Source organism: Mycteria americana, chromosome 16, assembly GCF_035582795.1.
Source record: "Mycteria americana isolate JAX WOST 10 ecotype Jacksonville Zoo and Gardens chromosome 16, USCA_MyAme_1.0, whole genome shotgun sequence".
NCBI lineage: Eukaryota > Metazoa > Chordata > Aves > Ciconiiformes > Ciconiidae > Mycteria > Mycteria americana.
Genome location: NC_134380.1, coordinates 8,894,085 through 8,919,642, shown reverse-complemented (window position 1 = coordinate 8,919,642; position 25,558 = coordinate 8,894,085). Strand labels below are relative to the sequence as shown.

The 25,558-nt window shown below is 38.7% G+C and overlaps 1 protein-coding gene across 4 annotated transcripts in view; it reads right to left on the bottom strand.

The window, feature by feature from the left end:
- The window catches only part of STXBP4 (syntaxin binding protein 4), an 81,792-nt gene that overhangs the window by 4,984 nt on the left and 51,250 nt on the right, over positions 1–25,558 (bottom strand). For 3 of the 4 annotated variants that reach the window (XM_075519216.1, XM_075519215.1, XM_075519214.1), the window contains exon 22: positions 12,969–13,026. The exons of the other annotated variant lie outside the window; for it this stretch is intronic. In XM_075519216.1, the coding sequence (XP_075375331.1) occupies positions 12,969–13,026 (58 nt within the window). The remainder of the gene's footprint in view (positions 1–12,968; positions 13,027–25,558) is intronic. 4 annotated transcript variants of the gene reach the window in all.

The window sequence follows — 25,558 nt, the reverse complement described above, 5'->3', positions numbered from 1 at the left end:
TATTTTTAGCTCTCCAAAAGTGCTGTGGCTAAAGAGCTTTGACATAATCAGTCCGAAGAGATAATCCCAGATTTACTGGTTTGCAGAACATTCTTGTATTAGAAATACATCCTCTCTGATTTGTGTGTTAGGGCCAGCAATAAAAGTGAGAGGGAATTCAAATCTACCTCTAGGTTTTGCTTAATTGATGAAACTGTTTTGAATATTAAAGTATTTTGAAAGCCAGCATTACAAATTCTAAATGTAAAACATTTTCCATTTGCAAATGTTCTTGTTCAAAAGATTAATTTCACATTTTCAGAGCAATTAACAACATTTAAAGATTTTTAGGTTTTCAAACAAGTCATTGCTATCGGAAGGTAGCCAAATTTATTGTTAGAAAACAGGAACGTTTGATCTGGAAATATGTCAGTAGCTTATTCTGTCTTTTTAACATTAGTAAATTGCAGGACAAATTTTAGAGCTTGGAAAAACAAAACATGAGAACACAGGGATTTTTTTGGCAAAGAAATGGCAGCGAATTATTTAAAATACCATTATAATTACCCTCCTTATGGCTCTTACTTATTTGCATGGAAAATGATTTATTTTAAAATGAGAACTTAAGACAATCTTTTAAGAAAAGAATAATTCAAAGGAAAAAATGTCTGCATCTTTGTTAGATTTTGAGCATTATCAAGACATGCTTTTCACCTTAAATTGTATTCTCCAACTAGGGCCAAACTCTGGAGCCTAACAGGGAATCACAAAGAGTCTTGCAGACAATACAACTGCGGTAGGTCACTGTGCAGGATGCTGAGATACAAAGCAGTCATGTGGTATTCTTTGAAGTTGTTTTTTTTTTTTCCCTTTTGACATGGGACCACATCCGTAACACCTGGCTGAATTCTTCCAGTGCACCAGGGTTACTTAGCTTTAAAAGGAGCAATCATCTCATGCAAGACCCATTTGTTTGAGATCTGTTCAGGAGACAAGATGCAGCCTTAAACAATTAATCAGCCAAACTCTCACAATGACCATTATTCATTAGGGGCCAAATAGAATTTAGTTGTATCTGAACTTGGAAAGACAAATTCTGGCCTCATATGAACCCTGTGCTGCTCTACCAAATTGAGCAGTATTGAAGATGATGAAAGTGAAAGCAGAACTCTGCTCCTATGAAATAACACAAAACCCAAGGTAGCTATTTTCCTCCCTAAATGAGCATACCCAATAACCTAATCCATAGTACTAATTTTGCTAAACTTTTAATCTTTCTTATCTTACATTTTGATTTCCCAAACACCACTAGCCCTTTAAAATGCAATAATGCTCAGCTAAAGAGTAATGCAATAATGCTCAGCTAAAGAGTATTGATGCTTGATGGAGCTTTTAGCAGTCTGTGCACAACTGACAATTTTTGCAAAGCCATTGCCGCAGCGTCGTACTGCTGACAACTGTAAGGCTGAGACATAGGAAACTGCACACTTGGAAAGTTTTAGTACTTTCACTGTTGTTATTGAAATAATCATTAAAAAATGTAGCAGATAGCACTGCTAGATGTAGATGCAATGGGTTGGAAGGGTACATGCTCTATACTACCCCAAATATATTCCATACTGTGCTTTTTTAGTTTTTAGACTTACAGGCATATACCAGTGGGAAGTTCTGAAGTTACTGTGAAAGGAGTACATGCCATCTGCTAGATGACTAGCTCTGTGGGGGACTATGCGTTCCTTTGTTACACACTAGTATGCAGCCCCCATGCAGTGGTGGTTTGGAGGCTAATGAGGGCCAGAGCAACAGGAAAATAAGAACAATGCCACTGAACGAAGATTCTGAAACTTAATCCTTCATCTAGAGGTTATATCATCTTCCCTGCGTGCTCTTGCACAGAATCTGTCTGTGTAGCTCTTTGCTGGACTACACACAGCTTTGCAAGATTTGTTTTAATTACTGCCTTTTGTCTTTTGTTGCTGGGCCTTTCTGTTTCTGTTCCCCTTGTGCTTGGAATAGCCTTTTGCTTTGCAAGGATACCTTTTTCTCTTTAAAACCCACTGTCCCAAATCTTGCACCTTTGAGAAGGTACGTGGCTTTTTCATCTCTCTCTACCTGGCTGATGCAAGTCTCTTGGGCCATGACCAATGTTCCTTATGCACCTTCTGAAACATTGCATAATAAGAAAATATACCATCAAAAATAGATCCTGCACAAAAATGGAGTAGTCCTAGCTTGCACCAGGCACCTTGAGGACCTTCATGTCTTGGTAGGGTGTGACAGAATTACCCTTCCTCATGCCAGCAGGTGGCAATGGAGTATCTAAGGGAGCACCAGGGACCTGCCACTCCTGAAGGCAGACCATAGGATCATGGTGATCGCAGACCTTTTAGTTTAGATAAATACTATACAGCAAGGTTTGGTACACAGGATGGTCTAAATGCTGGAAGCATGCTAATTCTGTTGCCCTCAAATCTCTACCTGATAGTATTTCTAAATGGCTTTACAATCTGCACAAGTAGACTGAATATAATGTGTAGTTAGTGGTGCTGCACCTGACATGTTTTGTGAATGCATTCCTAATTTTATTTAGGATTGCATGATTTTGGGGAGCAGAACTATTTCTCAGCTTTCAAGAGCCAGTGCTTTTAACACTTTGCTGTTGTCCCTTATGAATTTAAACTTGTTATTAATTTTTTGTTTCTTCAACGCCAATGTTTATCATGAAATAAGCTCTCAGAGCTAGCACACACCTGCAGACCCAGTCATGGTATCTGTCATGTTTGGTATCCTCTTTGAAAATGCCAGTGGTTGGAAAGCAGATGTTAAATGCTGTAAGGGATACCAAGTCAAGCAACTGAAAACTCTTGCTACTTTGAAGAGCAAATGCTGGGAGGATCTGCAAGGAATAACTTATTCTGAATTGTAACTAAAGGATTTTAATTTAGTAGATAAGCAATTAGAACAAAATAAAACAGCTGAGTGACATTGATGCAAGTATAATCAATCAATCCTGAGAGCATCTAGGGAAGACACTTTCCAGACACGGAACCTATAGGCAGTTTGGGAAGGGTTTTTGTATTGTGTTTATCAAAATCAGGTTATTTGAAATTAAACGTTCTTTTTTTCTTTCCCCTTTTTGTTAAAATCGGTTTAAGACTGGACCCTCTTTCAAGACAACATTTCAAAAGGAACATACAGCATATAATAGTACCCCAGGAGATGCTGGGCAGGTCCTGGAAGATGGCAGTGACCTTAACTTTTATTTGCTGTAATAAGATTGAGAGCACTTGTCACCTCATGGAACTGTGTCCTAAGGCGACATAAATGTTTCTTGAGAGCACTTGTCACCTCATGGAACTGTGTCCTAAGGCGACATAAATGTTACTTGTATTTCTCTCAGGGATCACAGATTTTGCTTGAGTATTAATTAAAGATTGAGGGATATAAAGTGAAACCCCAGAAGACAGTCTCACTATTTATTCCTTGATTAAACCGATTAAACACTTGTCTACTAAGAAGAATCTGTGAGCAATTTCAGAAGGCAGTTATCACTAGGAAGAACATTTATATAGCCAAATAGTGTGCTATATCATTAAAAATTGTCAACAATAAACAAATGGCCCAATCTAAAATAAAAACAGTAATAACAGTAGGATCTGAGCCAAGGCTGAATAAGCCCGAAGGTTTTAGTGACAGGATACGCAAACTTTTCACAGTTTTAAAGCACTATCTGAAAGCAATCGCACCCCAGTATTAGCCAACTGCTATTACTCTAAAAGTACTGTTTTAATATATGCAGTTACTCATAATCCTGTGTCTCTAAGTGAACATCATAAAAATTCTGGTGCAATTTATTTGCAAATGCATCAGAACATAAAGATCAGCAGTATTAGTTTTGTGAAGAATTGTGCAACCAGTTTGCTCACTTTGTATCAGTCCTGTCTTATCATCACGAGCTTGATACCTTGGTAAGATAGATGTTGCAGACTTAGGCCAAGATCACATAAGTTTTTTTTTCTACTACAGCCTGAAGCATGCTCAAGGCGTATGTTTAAACTATATGTGTACTAAAATGAATTAAAGCCTAAGTGATGGCTTAGGCCCATGCTTCAGATGAAATACTGAAAAAAACCTTGCTGTGCATCGTTCTGCTTCTGATGGCTCTCCCAAAACCCAGGGAGAGCTCAGAACTCATGGTGTACATGACTTAGTCCAAAAGTGCCAAATCCTGCCCTAACAGGAAAATTTAGTAGGAGTCTGAACTTTCACATTTCCAGTCCTACTCATAGAAGCAACTAGCTAGGTGAGAATTACACCTTTGATCACATCAGTGTAAGAGTAAAATTACCCAGCAGAAGTAACAAAAATCAGCGCACTGATTTCAGTGGGATTTGTAGGTCTAGAGCAAAAAATAATTTCAGCTTCATGTATTTTCTCACAGAAGAAATTTTAACAGCTGCCTTATATGATAGGCCAGAACCTGGCCAGACTGTGCAGTATCTGTGGAAGCTGAAAGAACATTTCTCCATTTTGGTTCTTGATACTGAAAAACAAACAACCTCTCAGGAAAAAAAAAATGCCCAACCAAAAGCAGCTTAAGGTCTTAACATTCTTGTATTACAAGCTCATTTTATCATAAAATCCAATGCCAAGTTTTCTAGTTTTACATCTGAGGTTATTTTCCTTATAGTCACAGAAAATGATTTCAGTGAAAATCAGAGAAACTGAATTCCCTGCAAGCCAAGTACCTGGCAATAAACCATTTCTAAACCTTACAAATTATTTTGAATTTTCATCTTATCCTGGCTCTCTGTAAGTCTTCAAGAATTTTTAGTTAGCAAAATGTCTTACACTAAATCATTGCTATGTCTTTTAATAGGAAGTCTTTCTTCATTCAACAGTGACTGTGAACAAAGAACAACCAAAGGGGCACAGTTTTCGAAGAGGACTATTACCTCTGGATATATTTATTCCTAGTGACCAACTTGAGACACAGCAGAGAGTCATGTACTTCAGATGGCAGGCATTAACACTTTGTGGAAATAAAAGTTCTCTGAGATGTCTCAAGTTGGTTATCCAAAAATCAAAAAGAAAAATGTCAGCATTACCCAAAGTCATACGGTTACATCTGAAAGTGTTTGAACTGATGTTGAGCTGACGGATTCACAGAGCTTTGGATTGTTATACATTAAAAAGTAGTAATAACAGTTAGCACTTGGTTAGTGCTGAACCAGTTTTATTTAAATGTTTGCAACTTGTTGTGACTATATAACTATTCTTTCCTTTATTTTCAGACAGGAGGACTTGAGGATGACAGGTAAAAGGAAACATTTTCAAAAGCAACCTCTATTTTTGAGTGACATGTAAAATAGGAAAGGTCCAATTTTAAGAGACGGAAAGTAATTGCATCTTTCTTTGAACTCAGTGAAAACAGAGAGCACTCCATGCCTCAAAATACCCATTCCTACTCACAAAACATCAAAGTTATTAAGATGGGGACACCTACAATGACGATTTTGATAACTGGTAATTTTGGTGCAACTCACTTGCCTACCGCTATACAGGGAGTTGCGAGCAGAGCTGGTATTGGATTCAATCCGGGGGAATTTCAATTGCATGTTCAGTACGGCAGATCACAGTTTTTCTTAGTTTGCTGCTCTGAACTCACTGAAAGAAACATACAGAAGTTTACTTCTAGATCAGCTCTGCTATGATTTGAACTTTATTGAACTTGATTTCTTCTAGCAAAGGCCACTCCAACCACTACTTAGATAACCTGCAGATAACTAGTATATTGTAATATACTAGTATATACTGGAATGGGACAGCAGAGGTGAAGCTGAACACACCTCAGTATGTTGGGGTTTGGGCCCTTCCTTTATAATGCAGTAGAAATGTCTGGAGTACACTTATCAAAAGAACAGCTTTGTTTTTTCAATTTAGCATGCAGTAAGTAAAATCAACTGTGATTTATTTTCCTTTTATGATGATACCTTTAGCTCAAGTGCTATAAAACATCAATGTTTATACTACAGAAGTTCTTCATCTATCACACATGCTTTGCTATTCTTAGTTCAGTCATAAAATCATAAACAGTTTCTGTGAGTGCCCAGCTTTCAGTAACTAATGATGGCTCCTTCCCAAGCAAAACCAAACAAAACAGAGTATTATAAAATATATTATGATGTGTTGGCTTTCCAAGTGGCAGCCTGGTTTGTTCAGCATGATTTCGAAAGCTACCAGAACACATCATGTGTGGTTTTTATTAATTGTATTTTACAAGTATTGACTTTAGGCTCCTACTTTACATCAACCAAATTCTATTCTCAGTTTTACTGGTACGCTATCAGAGCAGTTTCATTGCCTCCTTTGTCACACTGAAGCACACAATGCTTCCATGTGAAACTTCTGATTTTTAGATAAACTGCTGGAAGATAACCCTCAATCAAATATTACTGTTTCCCCTTTGGTATAAGATAGAAAACATCACAGACTCTAATACGTCTAAGGGAAAAGATCCCAAAATATGAAAATATCTGGGAACTTTTACTTGTCTTTCAGGAAAATTTAATTTAAGATAAATGTTCTTGAGCAAAATAACAGTTAATATGGAATAGTTGGAAGCTAGTCCTATTAAAAAGCTAGAAACACAGTGTTTACAGGGGCAAAATTCACAGCTGGTCCTTACAAACTGTATACATATGCAAGGAGTGGGTGGGAGTGGGAGGGAGAATAGCAAGGCCCTACCTAATTTTAGGTGCCAGTCTCATGATACAGAGCTGCCATATGTTAAAGGTGAACATAGTGGGAGGATGGAAGAGATTAACTATAATGGGTTTTCTGGGAAAAAATTAGTGTCCCAGCTATGCTTTTTTATACTGTTCCTGTGTGACTCTAAACCACCAGCATATAACCATTAATTAATTAGCACGTATGACAGAGCACACTGGGAGAGCAAAGTTGTGCATAGATTATTTCTTCTATTTAAAAATCAAACCCAGAAGTTACTAATTCACAGAATCCATTCAGTGATAGAATACACTTTCTGTTTGCACTGCTGCAATGCTGTGACTTCCATGAGAACTTTAATTCCAGAGCATACAACAAAAGTGAATTTTTTTTCTAATAGTGGTTACAACACTTAGTAAACACGTTCAACGTTACACCTGAACTAAGCCCGGGCAAAAATAGCCATGTGACTAGCTTTAAAAGTGAACAAGAGGAACCTTCTCTTACTTACAAAACTTTTCCCATCCTAATGCCTCCTAGCTGACTGGTAAGTACATGCATACACATCTGGATGTAGGTGATACTTTATAAGGGCTTGTTAGCCCCTTTGTGTTTCTGGGTTTTACAGATAAAATGTCCATTTGGGACAGGAATTTATATTAGAACATCGGTAATTGAATTTCTCACAACAGAAGAACAGCCATCTTAGTATCTAGTAAGTAAAAATAATTAATATATAACTTTTTAACCTTATTATGTAGGGCCTCTTCAATACACTGGTCCTCCAAGTATAAGACAGACATTGGAAAAATTGGAGAGGATCCAGTGGAGGGTCACCAAGATGATTAGAGGGTTGGAGAACTTGGCACATGAAGATATGTTGAAGGAATTGGGTTTGTTCAGCCTAGAGAAGAGAAAGCTCAGGGGGTGGGGTGTGGGTGCCTAATCAAAGTCTTCCAATACCTAAAAGGTAGTTATAAAAAAAATGGAGGCACTCTTCTCACAAAGATGTATGGCAACAGACAAGAAGCAATGGGCACAAGTTGCTTCAGGGGAAATTCCATCTATGTTAAGAAAATATTCTTCACTGTGAGAACAACTGAACATTGGAATAGGGTGCCCAGATAGGTGGTGGAATCTCCCTCACTTCAAATATTCAAGACTTGGTTTGATAGGGCTCTGGATAACTTACTCTTCAACAGAAGGTTAAAGAAGATGACCTCCAGACATCCCTTCCAGTCTAGACTTTTCTATTATTTTATTCTATGATTTTGGAGTTGCAATGGACTGCTGAAAACCCCATTAGGCTACATTCAATTGCCACTTTGAGCAAATGAGGTCAGAATCTCAACTCTTCTTAACCAAACTGGCTGATATAAACAGTGATAAAAATACCAAATGTAAATTGGTGAGGATACAGGCACAAGTAATGTGTTTCTATTACACATTAATCGATGGGGCGTGAACCTGTGCTATGTATGAATGACTGATTATATTGCTACCTGCAAAATAAAATAGCGCTTGCCCTCTCCATTAAAGTACAACAGGTTAGCTTAAAACATATCTGGGGCCAAATTCAACCTTTACACTCCAGCAGGAGGAAAGCACAGTTATACCAGCAATGAAGCTGATCCCTACCTTTTAGTCTACTGGTGTAATTTTTGCCCTTCTGATAACTGTTAATTTATATTATATTAGTAAGACACTTGAACTTGCTTTTTTCCCCAATGCATACTGAGATGTAACTCAGAGAGGCTTACATTAGTTTGCTATTTCATGGTAAACCTATACACATGACCTTAATACCTAGCACAGAATCATGTGAGTTTATAACACACCAGCAGTCTAAAAGGTAGTTTTCTCACACTTGCCAGTACTCTGTGACTGATCTTAGCAACCTGGCTGACTGAAAATAATTTACTGAGAGACTGAAATGATTTCCTGAATAAAAGAGGTGATTTCAAAAATTGTCTTAAGATGAGTATTCATGGACAAGATACAGCTTTCCCTCGTAGGTATAGAGAGCTGTTCAGCCCCTTAGGAATATAGCCATGTAAATGTTTTATTCATGTCAGTTATTCACATAAGTGGGTTTCACTTTAGTGTGTAACACAAGCCAGCTGGTTTGCTTCTTTTAAACTCTGATTTCTCATGCACTTCATATTGCTACACCCCCTTCAGAGATATTTATGGAAATTTCACAGCAAGCTGTCTCAAGCTTATGTGCTATTAAGATTCCATTCTGGGGTGTTTACTGCATTAGATTTATAACATATAGATTTATGGACTCAGCTACTTGATGGCCCAATAAAGCACACTGGAACTCAAGGCAACCACTAATTAAAATAATATTTGATTGTCCTTAGCATATTGTAAAACTGCTGTGGATTTAAACAGAGCCATTGCAGCTTCTATGTAGCCTCACAGCCTAACCGCATAATAAGAAAACTGAAAATTAACATATAAGATCAGTTTAATTGTGGCTACACTTCAGGAATTATAATATGTTTTTCTATCTGTTTGTATACATGGAACTGGGCTAATGTTGAAATACTCTTAAGCCCCTCATGGCCTTGGCTGTTCTAAAGACCAAAGAATGAAAGGATTGAAATTCACAGCCAGAGAGAACAAGAAGGTTACAGTATTAGTACCAGGGCTGTAAAGTATCAACTATTCTGCTAATCCCCATTTAAACAATTAGATTAAATCCTGCTGAAAAAGATCAGCTGATAAGATGCACCTCAAGCTAAGTTCCTCCTAGAAAAGGATATTTTCAATGTTGGGTAGAATTTTCATCATGAAATCTCTACCATTCAATGTTAGAAACAAGGGACTTACGCAACCCCTGCTCCTTGCTCTAAATAGTTAACTTTGTCAGACTGACTTCATACACATTACAAAGTGTAGTAAGAGGTATGAATTTTCAAGCATGCAAAAAGCCTGGCTTACACTCTGTAAAGGCATCTGGAAACAGTGATGAAAGCAAAATAAGGAAATAGTTAAAAGGAATATTAATTACCATGATGTTTTATTGCAATGCTCAGCTAATTCCATTCTAATGAACTGCATTAAGAGCTCTTAACACCACTTCAGTTTGGTGGGTCCATTCAGAAGAATAGAAATTTTTAGACAGTGATCCTGAAGGGTGATTTCATACCCTTCTCTGCAATTAAAATGGACAGATTTTCCTTGCCTGCCATGTAAAGACTGACATACAGAACTTATAGGACAGATTACAGAAGGTAACGATGATGGAAAACCTGGGGCACTATCACCTGTAGTGCTAGCAGCACATTAAGAAGAGGGAAGAACATTAATGAGTCATAAACAATCAAAGATCAGATATGCAAAAATTCCTGAAAAAGCTTTTTCATGTGAACTACTAAATTCAACTCTGCAGTTTCAGCAAGTGGGGATAACTTGCAAACCATCTGATGCTTTCTGCAAATTAGGCTTCCACCACCTAGACTAGCTGAGATTCTGCTGTTGCTAATATGCATCTTATTGTCACATCTGCAATAGTTCAGCATCCAAGTGCAGAACTTAAAAGAAATTTCCTGTGCATATTCAGCAAATCTAGCTTTCTGCTGAGTCATCAAGATAAGTACTTGCATGAGAAGCACAGTAATAAAACCAGAAAAAGAGGGGGAAAATGTTTCAAGAATGTCTGATTTCTTCTGTTCTGCTGCTAAATTTTATTTGCTATTATTGCTACATAATACTGTCTTCAGGCTCAGTTTCCAATTATGCAGGTATAAACCTAGAGTACTGGAAGTGTTTGACCCAGAACAGAATCCAGCATCCACCTTAACTTTCCAACTGTCCTATAATGGCTCCCTATATCAACAGATGGAGACCAAGGGAACAGTGCTCTATTTTAATAGTTGCTCTTGTATTTATTTCCATTGCTATGAAATTTGCTTTTAATTCACTTTCATTTCCTAAGTTATTTTTCTACAACTTTTTTTGGTATAAATCCCATGTAGTAACCTACATCTGTCTGAAAATAAAAGCCACCCTTTGATTAGAGCTGGAATGCAGTATCATATATGGTGTGTTTGGAAACCTCTGCAGAAAAAAACATGTCTGCTTTAATATATCTAGCTCGAGGCACTGTGGGGTGAGTCAAGGACAACAGAGCAGTATGTTTGAAAAAAAGCAAAAAAAAAGTCCCTGCTTTTCTTGGCTAGCTAATACATAAATTTCAATGTTATTTAGTGACTTTTATAAGAGTTTGGGATAAAAGTAATTTTATCTCACTGCAAAGATTTATTTGCTGCCCTTCCTGTCTTTCAGGAGACTGTGGAAGTCCACCTGCAAAATAGTGTCTCCTGGTACCTATAAGAATTAAACAAGATGCAAATTTCAGCGGCTAGAGTAACCAGCTATTAATTAAACAATGATTCATGATATATATGGAATGGAGACTAATTACATTTTTCACCAATTGTTTCAATCTTTCAATCTTTAGAATAATAAAAAATTATTCTAAAGTTTGAAAAAATAGAAAATATAATAGACAATAATAGAAAAATAGAGATAATAGAAAAATAATAGAAAAATTCAATCTTTAGAATAATAAAAAAATATTGTATGAATTAATTTTCACTGCATTCTGGAAGAAAACAACAGCATACTGTCCAATTCACTTCATGAAGCTTCTGGGACATATGACATGACCTACTTCTTTTTCATGCATTTTTCCTCTAGAATCAGAGAATGCAATTGAAAAAAATCTTTCCTACAATACGCAACAAATTCCTACAGCTTTTATCAAGTAGGTCTTTGTAAAGAAGCTTTCAATTCTCTACCTGCAAGCTATAAGCAGAACATAAACGACACTTTGGATTTGGTTAAAAAATAATATAATCTTTTTTCACTTTTTGTAAATAATGAATTTGCACTGCATTTTTTCTTCTAGTCTTTCAGAAAAATGATCACTAAGGAAATCTTATAGTTAAGGAAAGCCAAAAAGCAAATAACAAGGGCCAAAGCTTAGTGCTTTTGGTCCTGCCCCCCAGATGATTACATCTTCAAATGATTACTGCTTTTAAAGCTTTTGTAGAGTCTTTATGCTTTAGACATTGTGTTATTGTAACATCTTATCAATGTCACCTTTACTCTAGTCTCTGGAGAGTTCTGAAAAACGAATTTGTTTGCAGTATCTTCTAAAAAATCACAGGTAACTCCCGATATGGACATATTTTTCTGTGATTTTTTCTGTGGGGGTGCATAAGAACTGCTCACTGTTGCAATATCTGTCCTGAACACCTGTCAGTGAAATTCACTGTTAGTTAATATAAGTATTTCTAATAAGCCAGCTATGAAGAGTATGGCTTTTTCTTTGGCAACCCCTTGAAAATGTAGAAAGCAAACCCTATGGAAACCGTAGGTATAATTTTCATAGGGTAGAAGTAAAGAACAAAAAATAGTTTATATGCAGAACATATGCAGAATATGAGAGTAGGCTTTTACACCTGGTGCAGCTTCAGTGGCGTTATCAATGTAATAAAAGTTGCTTAACCTGCAGCCAGTGATACCGTGAAATGTCAATGTTCTGTGATACACAAGTTAAGATGCTAAATGGAGGCTTACTAAGTGTAAAGCCTAGAGTATAATGACTTTGCTTCTAAATGAATGGTATGGCAGTTGGAAATCTCTTGACCATTTTATAAATGTAAATAAATGCTTTCAGTCCTGTTCCTTCACCCTCTTGCAACAACAGAACAACATATTCCCACGCAAGGGAGCAGAATATGATGTCAAAAAAACACACCAGTAACTTTAGATTTAGGCGAAACCAGAGCGTTACCTTCTAAAAATCTAAAATAATTCTAAGAATTCTTCCACTTCCCCAAAATATAAGGGCATTTTTAAAAATAGATATTTATACTTGTAAACTATTTAGGGGATGAGATTTGTTTTTTTCTTATCTCCTAGGTCCATTATAGGGTCAAACACATAACTGGGGACATTCTCAGCATTGTAGACTAGGGTTTTCAAAGACATCTGAAGGGCTGAGAGACACAGTTGTCACAGCATTTCAGTTGGATTTGTGACTACGCCCTCTAGGACCCTCTGCGCAGTGAAGTCACAAAAAACAGAAAAGAACAACTGATGTTGGTAATAAAGATGTATATAAAACATATGACAAGTTTTGTTATTTTACTCATTTTTCCATTAATTCTAGGTTTAAAAATGTGTTTAGTTTGATGTGCTTTTATTTCAGCTCTGACCCATTTTCCCTCAGAACTACTCACTTGATAAAGTATTTGATTCCATCTGCTGTATAAGCTTCTTCCCATCCATAAGGCAGACCTAAGATGAAATGGAGAAATAAGATGCCTCTCCAAGCATAGGTGACACAAAGAACATAGTTTTGAAATGGTGTAAGTTAGAATGCTGTAATTTCAAACCATGTCATAAAAGATTATAAATGAATTCTTGCTATTTTTGCAATAGATAATAATATAAACAATACAATTTAATAAATATTTGCTGTGCTACAAAGCTATAAACCGTTTGATGATACTTTTATTGCTAGCATTTCTTTTGTAGAAGCTGACAGTCTGGTCAAATTACAGTGTCGTAGTTAACTCTTTTTGAACTTTTTATTGTAATTTACACCTATATGAAGTGACCAAAAAAACCCCCTGTGCCTGTGGTCTGCTGACGTCTGTTTTTACAGCTATTACGTACAAATGCTAGTAACTATATGGGGTAGAAGTCTGGGCAGAATGAAATCCTCTGCTGTTTGGTTTATATGTAATTCTTTGGGAATTTAGACACAAACTGCAAGACACTTAGAGACAGATTCAAAGAAAATATGTACAGATATTTGTACGTGTGCTTATCTATGCCTATATATCCTGACAAAGCTTAATTTACAAATGCATTGCTTAATTTTGTGATTTACAGTAATGTTTCCGGGAGTTAAAGTATTTAATTCTGAAATGTTTAGCATAAATTAAAATAAATAATTCTGAAAGGGTGCCATTTTTACATGCACTAAGGAACTGTGCTCTCTTTTCCCCTTTTGTAATTATCATTCATGCTAATCTTCAAAACTCAATCTTGGACTTTGTCCTTAGTTTGAAAGTCCCGTCCATGAGAATGATGAGTAATACGTTTAGCAGGGTACTATTCTGTATCACTTTAAAAATTAAATTTTCATAGGAAACCTTTACCGTTTTTATTACTATTTGTTCAAAACCAAATGTTTGTGGAGTTTGAAAGATCCTGGAGAAAGAAGCATCAGTCAGTGTGCAAAAATGGTCCTGATGCATGCTTTTGTGATACTGTACTGTAATGCATATAAAGGAAAGTGCAAGGTTCTGAAAAACCTCCCTTTTTTGGAGACTAGAAATATAAAATTATGCATGAATATATGCATATAAAAATATATGCATGAAAAATTGTTCTGCAAGTGCTTTAGCTTGAAAGTCATCTTGAAATGTTAGTGTCTTAGGAGTTAAACTATTTTTGTTCAAGTCACAGTATATCTCAAAGACCAGCTCATTAGAACCATCTGTGAGCCTGCTTTAGATTTAAAACTTTTCTTTGGAAAATGTGCTGGACTGCACGTACCATATGATCTTTGAAAGCTTCTTCATACCAAGGCATGCCCTAAATGCACACATAAATTTTTTTTGAATTTCTTTCTTAAAAGGCTCATTTTCTTTTCTTCCACCATCACACCTTGGTCTGTAGTGTGGTCCTTAATTCTTAAAAATCTGGAAAGGGATAACTTCAGTTCTCAAAGTCGAACAGAATTCATTACAGCTACTGAATCATGACTTGGCACAGTGAAGCAGGTACAACCTATCTGAGAAGTAATTATACCTGTAGGCACCAAGTGAAGAGCAAACAAGTAAGTCTATCAAAACTCCAGAATTCAGGAACTTGAGAATTGGTAATTGTAGAACAGCACCATTACTGTTTAGTACAGCTTGAAAAGCAAAAAGCACACGGGATTAATTTTTTTCCTTTCACTTTTACCCCATATTAGTCACTTATCTCGGGCTTTTTCCATTTTCAGTTTAGCACAGATCTATACAATCTGTTCCTCAAAACATGCCACCTACTACCTTTGAGAGAGAATAATCCACAGCTACTTCCCTTTAAATACAAGGTAGTTGCTGCATAACAGTTTGCAGGCTCTGACTCCTATGAAGGAAGGAAGAAAAGGATGTTTTAAGTAATAAATATGCTAGACATGATCACTAGTTCTTCCTTCCTCTCCCATAAAAGATGGGACCTTTATTCAACATGGATATTTTCTAATGATTTAAATTGCAATAGGCTTCATCCTTCAATTGCTTCCATCTGCCCTGGCCTTTCCTCATTCCTGCATGCAACATGCATATACAAAATAAATGACAACGGATTTGCTCAATTATGAATAAAACCTCAGCATCTGCTCTGTGCTTATATGCATCCCCTACATGACAGTGATAATTACACTTCTTTCACTAGTAATTTGATTAAAATTATGTCTTTTTAAATTTTTCTTCTAAATGAAGAACGGTACATAGGTAGCAATAACAACTGATGCTCTGTATTCTTTTCTTAACCACAAAGACTATGCTTTTCAAAAACACTGAATACATTTGTCACCTGTAAATGAAACTCTGGAGATACCTCCACAGCTTTATTTGCTTTTTTGACTTTATATGCATTAGATTGTACATCCTATCCACTCTTTATATGCTTCAAAGTTCCACCTACATCTGTAGGTTTTTTAATGCCTTTATTTTCCACATTTTTACTCCTTCTCCAATAGTTTTTCACTGCTGTTCCCTTTACTCCCTTCCTTCACTGTTAGATTTATACTTATATTTCTTGGTATTTCCCATGGTAGCCAGGAGGCTCTCATGTTTTGCATCGTATTTCCCTAGACATCATCTTCACTTCCTTCACGCTCACTTTCTCCATGAATTATTCATAAGCTGATCTACTTCCTAGTGCTCTATTTTTTCACACCCTCCAGGGTCAGATTTGTTGCCTGTCCTAAGACTTGCTTTGAAAGACTGCTAAGCTGTCACCTGGAGTAAACGGGAGGTAAAGGAGCTCAAACAGTCAGAAATATAGTCTGAAAGATACAGGATTTAGCCTATATAAACTCTGGCAGTCTTAGGTTTCCTACATATTTATCATTTCTTCTGTGAATTGCTACAGCCTTTGATGAAACTTCATAAATAATATATCTTGGCTGCAGTTGTTTGCATGTATCATCTTAAAATATTAGAGATTTACAATATTTAAAAATAATTTCTTTTCAGCAGAAAATACAGGGCTTCTTGCTATTCAAATATTTGTGATTATTTATCTTTTGCAAGGTAAATAAAAGGTAAAACTGCAAAAGTAATTATGCATGCAAAAGAAAGGGAATACAGTCCAAAGCATCCTTTGCCCAAATAGAATAAATGGTCTCCTGAGAGAGTGCATGTTAGCCAAAATACATTGTAACCTACCATTATTTTGTTCTGAGTATATGCATTTAATTAGGGTTAATGCAAAGGAGATTTCTGTAATTCTGTGTGAAAAACAACAAACCACTTGCTGTTGTATGTATACCAGTAGTGTTGCAGCTGGTCACAGAGCAGCAAGGCAGTATCCCTGGTGACTGCTTGCCTCCTCAGCTGCAAGATGCCTGCTGTGATAACCACTGTTGTAAAGTTAACATTATATAAAGCAGACAGGGAGTGAAACCCTAGGGCAAACAAAATTTTCCTGATACTTGATAAAGTGTAGATCTCATCGATCTTTACTTTGGACTATAGTCAAATCCAAAACACAGCACTATACCAGCTACTAGAAAGAAAATTAACTCTATCCCAGCCGAAACCAGGACAGTATCCACTCCTTATTCTATACCATCTACATCATGCCCAGGTCCTACCCCTTCCAATACATTCCTGTTATTCACCACCACTGTCTTTTCATACGTACACACAGATATCATGCCCTTAGTCTACGGGCCAGTCCTCTAAAATGTCCATTGAGTTAATTTAGTCCATGACTTTGGGCTCCATCTGTCACAACAGTCCTTCAGGGCAGGAGAGATGGCGTGTGGTGTTGGATTGTTGCATGCTGAAGGCAGTTCTGGTTTCATCGCCGCTGCACTTTGCTCAGTTTCAAAGTTCATTCTTCATTAATCTGGGTGATTCTTACTGTAATACCATTGATTGTTTCAGAAATAAGTCCTGTTGTCTGACTCAGTTCTTTCTGGGGTGCCATGTCTCCACAGGACTTGCTTTTCAAGGCCCAGGATAGTGTTCCGGGTGGTGGCATGGGGCATGGGATATGTTTCCAGCCATCCCGTGATTGCTTCTACCATTGTAAGCACATAGCACTTGCCTTGGCAGGTTTGTGGGAGTGTGATATAAGCAATCTGCCAGGCCTCCCCGTATTTATATTTCAGCCATCGTCCTCCATACCAGAGAAGCTTTAACTGCTTGGCTTGTTTGATTGCAGTGCATGTTTCACATTCATGGATAACCTGTGCCAATAGTAGCCATGGTCAAGTCCACCCCTCGATCACGAGCCCATCTATATGTTGCATCTCTTCCTTGATGGCCTGAGGTGTCATGGGCCCACCGAGCTATAAATAATTCACCCTTATGTTGCCAGTCCAGATCCACCTGAGCCACTTCAATCTTAGCAGCCTGATCCACCTGCTGGTTGTTTTGATGTTCTTCAGTCACCAACTCTTGGGTACGTGAGCATCTATGTGACGTACTTTTACAACCAGGTTCTCTACGCAGGCAGCAATATCTTGCTACAATGCAGCAGCCCAGATGGGTTTACCTCTTGTGCTGCCAGTTGCTCTGCTTCCATTGCTGCAACCACCCCCACAAGGCATTTGCCACCCTCCATGAGACAGTATAGAGGTAAAGCACTGGCCATTTTTCTCGGTCAGCAATGTCTAAAGCCAGCTGCATGGCCTTTACTTCTGCAAATTGGCTTGATTCACCTTCTCTTTCAGCAGTTTCTACAACTTGTCGTATAGGACTCCATACAGGAGCTTTCCATCTCCAATGCTTTCCTGCAATACGACAGGACCCATCAGTGAACAGGGCATATTGCTTCTCATTTTCTGGTAGTTTATTATACAGTGGGGCCTCCTCAGCACACATCACCTCCTCCTCTGGCGATATTCTGAAATCTTTGCCTTCTGGCCAGTCCATAATTACTTCCAAGATTCCTGGGTGATTGGGGTTTCCTACTCAAGCCCGTTGTGTGACCAGTGTCACCCACTTACTCCACGTAGCATCAGTTGCATGATATGTAGAGATCCTCCCTTTGAACATCTAGCCCAGCACCAGCAGTCAGGGTGCCAGGAGGAGCTGCGCTTCAGTACCAACCACTTCTGAAGCAGCTCAAACCCCTTCATATGCTGCCAATATCTTTTTTTCAGTTGGAGTATAGCAGGCCTCAGATGCTCTGTATCCCTGGCTCCAAAACCCTAAGGGTCGTCCTCAAGTCTCCCCTGGTGCTTTCTGTCGGAGGCTCCAGGTAGGGCCGTTTTCCCCAGCTGCCGTGTAAAGCACATTCTTTACATCTTGCCCTGCCCGGACTGTCCCAAGGGCTACTGCATGAACTATCTCCTGTTTAATTTGTTCAAAGGCTTGTTGTTGCTCAGGGCCCCATTTGAAATCGTTCCTCTTCCAGGTCACTTGATAGAGAAGGCTTACGATCAGACTGTAATTTGGAATATGCATTCTCCAAAAACCCACAACGCCTAAGAAAGCTTGTGTTTCCTTTTTGCTAGTTGCTGGAGACATGGCTATTATTTTGTTGATCACATCCATTGGGATCTGATGACATGCATCTTGCCATTTTATTCCTAAAACCTGGATCTCCTGTGCAGGTCCCCTTGACCTTACTTTGTTTAATGGCAAAACTGGCCTTCAAAAAGATTTGGACTATTTTCTTCCCTGTCTCAAAAATATCTTCTGCTGTATTGCTCCACACAATGATGTCATCAATATATTGCAGATGTTCCAGAGCTTCACCCTGTTCCAGTGCCGTCTGGATCAGTCCATGGCAAATGGTAGGGTTGTGTTTCCACCCTTGGAGCAGTTGATTCCAGATGTACTGGACGCCCCTCCAAGTGAAAGCAAACTGTGGCCTGCAGTCTGCTGCCAAAGGGATTGAGAAGAATGCATTAGCGATATCAGTTGTGGCATATCACTTGGCTGCCTTTGATTCCAGTTCACATTGAAGTTCTGGCACGTCCGGCATAGCAACACTCAGCGGCGGCATGACTTCATTCAGGCCACGATAGTATACTGTTAGTCTCCACGCTCCATTAGACTTTCGCACTGGCCATGTGGGACTGTTCAAGGGTGAGCGAGTCTTGCTGATCACTCCTTGGCTCTCCAGTCAACGAATCAGCTTATGGATGGGAATCAGGGAGTCTCGGTTGGTACGATATTGCCACCGGTGGACTGTTGTGGTAGCAATCAGCACCTGTTCTTCGATCCTCAGCAATCCCACAACAGAAGGGTCTTCCGAAAGACCTGGCAAGGTGGACAGCTGTTTCATTTCCTCCGTCTCCAAGGCAGCTATACCAAAAGCCCACCGGTACCCTTTTGGGTCCTTGAAATACCCTCTCCTGAGGTAGTCTATGCGAAGAATGCATGGAACCTCTGGGCCAGTCACAATGGGGTGCTTTTGCCACTCATTCCCAGTTAGGCTCACTTTGGCCTCCAATACAGTTAGCTGTTGGGATCCCCCTGTCACTCCAGAAATACAGATGGGTTCTGCCCCTATATAGCTTGATGGCATTAGGGTACACTGTGCACCGGTGTCTACTAGAGCCTTATACTCCTGTGGGTCTGATGTGCCAGGCCATCGAATCCACACAGCCCAGTAAACTCGTTTGTCCCTTTCCTCCGCCTGGCTGGAGGCATGGACCCTCTAGTCCTGGTCATAGTATTTGCTCCCCACTTCTTGTAAATACGAGTCAGGAGTTCCTTCATTAAAATCAGGACTAAGATCAGCCCTTCTACTCTGTCTGGGGAACAGTCCACTGGAAACTGGAGCAGCAGTTTTCCTGGAAAAACTCCCTTTTGTGACTGTTTTTCCTTGCAACTCATGTACCTGTCCCTCTAGGGTCAAGGTATATTTTCCATCCCACTTCCTCATATCCTCTCTGTGGTCACGCAGGTAAAACCACAGGGTGGCCCGTGGTGTGCACCCTCTATATCCTCTCTCTTGAGCAGAAGAATGCTGACTCCTAATAGCTGAGACACTGGTGGAGACACAGGTGGAGAGTAGGACCTATCCTCTTTGAGTTTCTGGACCTCCTGGGACAGTTTCTCCACAGCCAAGATGAGGGAGGAAGAGATACTTTCTTTGTATTGCCAGAGTTGGCCAGCCAGTTCATCCACCATTGGTCCCTCTCTGTCTTTCCAGGTCAGTATTGCCAATGAGTTGGCATATGATGCTGGTGCGCTCTGTACCAACTTCCGCCACATGCGTCATGTGCACTGGACTTAATCTGGATTTCTGGATAACTGCTCATTGTCCAGGTTACCATAAATCACCTCCAGCATGGCTAATTCGCTCAGGTACTGCATACCTCTCTCCAAGGTGGTCCATTTGCCTGGGCGATATATAACATCTTCCTTGAAGGGGTACCTTTCCTTCATACCTGACAGTAGTCACCTCCAGAGGCTGAGGCCTTGTGCCCCTTTTCCAATTGCTTTGTCAATGCCCCCTTCCCCAGAAAGGGATCCCAGCTGTTTGGCTTCCTTACCCTCTAATTCCAGCCTACTGGCCCCATTATCCTAGCATCGGAGCAGCCAGGCGACAGTGTGCTCACCTGGACAACGGCCGAAACCTTTTCACATATCTTGCAGCTCACTGAGGGATAAGGATCGGGTGGTTTCCATCTTGTTTACGACTTCTTCCTCTTCCTCCTCCTCTCCTCATGATGGCCCTGCTTTTTCATCATCCCTTTCTAAACGAGCCGACTTTCGCTTCCAAGATTTCTTCTTGTGTATAGGGGCAACTGATGCCAGCATGGGTTGGCCCCCTGGTTCAGCTGCAGTGCCTGTCGCCGGGGCTGGAGAAGCCACAGCGCCTGCCGTTTCATCATCAGGTCCAGAGATCTTCTCTTCCCCTTGAGGGTACTAAATAGTGTTGAACAGGGCTCGGTAGGCATGGGCCAGGCCCCAGCACATTGCAGTGATTTGTGTCTCCCTAGAATTGCCAGGGTGACAGCATACTTTTTCCAAATAGTCTATTAATTTTTCAGGATTCTGCACTTGTTCAGGGGTGAAGTTCCAAAACACTGGAGGTGTCCGCCATCCTAGGCATTTGCCCATGCTATCCCGCACACCTCGCCACCCATAACTATGCAGCCTTGGGGCAGATCTCTGGATGATATTCTTAAATTGCTTATTAACCTTAGACAAAACTGAAAACAATATTCCCAAGAAATACCAATAGAAGTATCTTAACTACCCAAGGATGTTCAAGATACTGAGAAGTTACTGTAATGAAGGAGGAAACATCATAGAAGAAGGTAGCGAAGGTGCCATTTTGTATTTCCTCCATAAAAAACCTCTTAGAGGAAGAAGTATAATTGCTAATTGTCTCCACGAGGTGGTACCCAAAGTACAGTAATGGCTTCAGTACAAAACCCAAATACCAGATTAAGCTCAAGGACAGTGTTTTAGTAACAAATCTCCAAGGCAAAACATCACTAATCACTGCTGAGCACAGCAAACTGCAAAAACCAACACCGATCTTTAACATGTACAGCAAAGAAATGAGCATGGTGCAGATCAGATAAACTAATATTGAGAGCAGAAGAATCAATATAGTGACCTGCAACTGTTAAAACAGATATAATTCCTTAACGTGCTCTGGTTAATCTGTTATTATCTCAAGCCCTTCGAGCCCCATGTTGGCCGCCAAAAAGGACTGTTGTGGTTTAGCCCCAGTTGGCAATTAAGTACCACACAGCCGTTCGCTCACCTTGCCCCCCGGTGGGATAGGGGAGAGAATCAGAAGAGCAAAAGTAAGAAAACTCGTGGGCTGAGATAAGAACAGTTTACTAATCGAAAGAAAATAAAAATAAAAATAAATAATAATAAAAAAATAATAACAATATGTGATGAAAAGGAAAACAGAGAGAGAGGGGGGGGGGAGGAACAAAACCCAAGGAAAAAAAACAAGTGATGCAACCACTCACCACCCACTGACCGATGCCCAGCCCATCCCTGAGCAGCGATCGCTGCCCCCCAGGCAGCTCCCCCCAGTTTCTATACTGAGCATGACACCATATGCTATGGAATAGCCCTTGCGCCAGTTGGGCTGTGCCCCCTCCCAGCTTCTTGTGCACCTGGCAGAGCATGGGAAGCTGAAAAGCACTTGACCAGTGTAAGCAGTACTTAGCAACAACTAAAACATCAGTGTCTTATCAACATTATTCTCATACTAAATCCAAAACACAGCACTATACCAGCTACTAGGAAGAAAATTAACTCTATCCCAGCCGAAACCAGGACAGGAGATCAGCAGATGGAACTAATAAAAGCAGATACCATGGCATGAATATATTCGGTTTACTCAAAACTGACAGTTACTTCCCTAACATCTAAATACTGCAGTCCAAAATGTTTTCTTTTTCTTATTTTCTGACAAAATTACTCAAAGGAAGTGAGAGTTTTAGAGACTATAGTAAGAATTGTTCAAAAATTTACTGTTCACTAGGATTTTATCTAGATTTGGCCAAAGTGGGACTAGTTAGATGCTTAAAGATACGTATGTCCTTAAGTGCTTTATTTTGGCCTTAAGGTGAGACTTTAAAACCCTGTTTCCATTATACACTGTCACACAAACATTACTGATGAATTTGAAAAGACTGCTTAGGGATAGCTGCCTACCAGAGGTGGTAATCTCACCCTCAAAACTCTTTTGTGAAGCATAAACTTCTTTCCAGCAGTATCCACAGCTTTGTCATCCACCATAAAAAGAATGTCTGGCTACAACTCATTTCCTGTCAGAGCTAAACAATTTCATGGCTGTATCATTAAACCACCTCGTCTGGAATTAATATGAACTATCAAGCTTAAGGGATGTAGTATCTATCTGGAATTCAAAAGCCACATAGTATAAGTATTCAGTTTCACAATGAACACATTCTTTGACCAACAACAGAAATAAGGATATCTTTTTTTACATATCCTTTTACTTAGCTTGACTTTTCCAGTTATACATTTTTTTTTAAGTAAGAGCACATGATCTAGCTCAGAACTACCCCTTATTTACCTCCTAATGATTTATCTATATTTAATATTACAATTCTCCAAAATTAGGAAGTTTTTGCAGAAATAGGAATTACCTGTTAAAAGTATTTCTGATATAAAATATTTGCTAAAGGACATTATAAACAGTTTTTTCCATTGATGATAAGTTTTTGAATTCGGATCTCTCTTCAATATCCACCAGTTCAGCTCTTATCAACACTTAAACCTTCCTCATGTGGCCTCAATAATAATGCAAAATTCGCCAGTTAAGATCCCAAATGCCTTTGGTTCTTCTCTTTGAGCTATATATGCAATGCAAAGAGGATGGAAAGCTGAAGATCTGACTTGCTGGTTCTAAGATTTGGTCTTGGACTCCTGAGTGCTACTGGAATATGGGAATATCCCAGATATGAGACTATCATATGATGCAAGACCGGCAGAAGAACTCCTCTGTGAGTTATGCAATTTGACACAGCTAAAGCAAAAATCTGTGGAGAAATATCCAGCCTTGTTTGTCAAGTTCAATGGGGTGCAGGCATAAAATGGCCCTTTATTTTTTGAGGCTGTCAATAATACATACTGTATTTTACTGCTTATTTTTGAATTAAGTATAAAAACTCAGGTTCAGAAAAACAGCTTTCAGAAGTGAGTATGCACTTCTGGCATTTGCTTGTGTGCCACTTTATTCTTTAGATCATTTCAAGTGCTCTTCCCACAAACAAATGTGTTTCATTTTATGAATAATACTCTGCTAAGGGGACATTCCATTCCTTTCTTTCACATATCAAATTCCCTTTTAAAAAAATTGTTCTTTTTCTTTTGTTGTTGGTAATTTAATAAAACAAAGATGGAGTAAGTAGTTTTCAAGTGGAGACATCTGAGAAATACTAGCAACTGAAATTTATGCTAATTTAGAGTATGGCTGGCAGATTGGCTTGTCTCCTTTCAGTCTTGTTCCTAGAAACCATGCTTCAGAAAAAGTATTTTTCTTACTTTGGATATTCAGAGCATGGTGAAAGATGACCTTGTGTTTTCCCATTTCCTATTATTCATAAGATACTGACCCATCCAGGTTGGCAAACTCATTAATCTCTTATCTATCAAGTTACAATTTAGAATGAGAGTTATAAAATAGTTTGCTTCTCATGCTGACGGATTATAGGATCAACTTTAAGATCTTTATTGTAATGTTTAAATTACAAGCTGTTATAAATGTTTTTCTTCTGTTCTAATACTTGCTGTGAATAACTTGGTGCAGTTAATTAGAAACAGTATGGATACAACAGAAATTGTAATATATGAACAATGACCAGTCAACTGACTAATTTAAGGAAATAAGAATGACCTCAATCGTGCACGTGGTCAGACATCACTGTAGACATATTGCTCTCCTACCTAACAAATAAGGAAATCCAAATTTAGAACAAACTCTGCCCAGCATGTGCACTTAAGTTCTTCAGAATTGAGTGAGAGCTACAGCCACCCAAGCAATGAGGTTGCTGCTATGTGTCTTCAAGATGGATAAAAGATTATCTTCCTGAACCATTACTTAAAAATGTACCTTTTCAGAAAATGAATGCTGGAAATACGACAAAACACCAAAACGACATATTTTTCAAATAAAGACTACTATTCTCCTTTCAAATGAAAGTTTTAGGTACTGTAGGATCCAAGCAATTTAGACTGTTATTAAAACGAGAAGCAAACAGTCTAGCCGATGCTCATTTTTATCCATGCAAGGAGGTTAGTAGTGAAAGTACAACATAAGCACAACACAGTTAACAAGGGCAATAAAATACTTTCTTCTGCTTAGTTGATGGCAATCGAATGTGTACAACTAATTATACAGAAATGGCAGAAGTCACCGGAGCCTGCAGTACATATTTCACAATAACATTACTATAAAACGTTCTGACTTTTAAAGGGAACGAAAAGAGTACAGCAAATTAAGTACTGAGCTGTCTGCTTCACCAAATAGAAGCTGTTCTTCTAAGGTACACTGGAGAAGATACAGACTTTTGTGAGAACAGGAAAGGTAAATAAGCCACCAGCAACCGACAAAAAACCCATCGACTTTTGGGTAAATCCTCCTTTTAACCCAGAGGTAAAAGAGAAGATTCATGCCATTACCTACAGTCACAGGCTAGAATCTGAGCATCTACACCAACTACTGATGTGAAACGGGGAACGTCTTTAAGCATACAAAAAGCTGAAGAAAAACTGCATTCCTTGAAATGCTGACATGAAAGGAATTCAAGGTACTACTAATCATGATTATTTTTGTAATGTAATCACCTTTCAGAAAAAAGGAGTTATTTAACAACTTACATTGAAAAACATAAGCTTGCTATTTCAATATGTTTATAATACAATCGGTATTACATTTGGCTTACAATGCCTTTTCACATACCACACATTTGATAGTCAGAAGTTCAACAATCGATTTTGAAGAGGCCAGGATACCATTAAGCAGTATGTCCTTCAACATTATAGCTATTTCGGTCATGAATGCAATACATTTGTCTAGTCATTGGGAAATGCATTAGGTCAGGAAAGCATAAGCCCTCAAAGATAGGGGATAATGA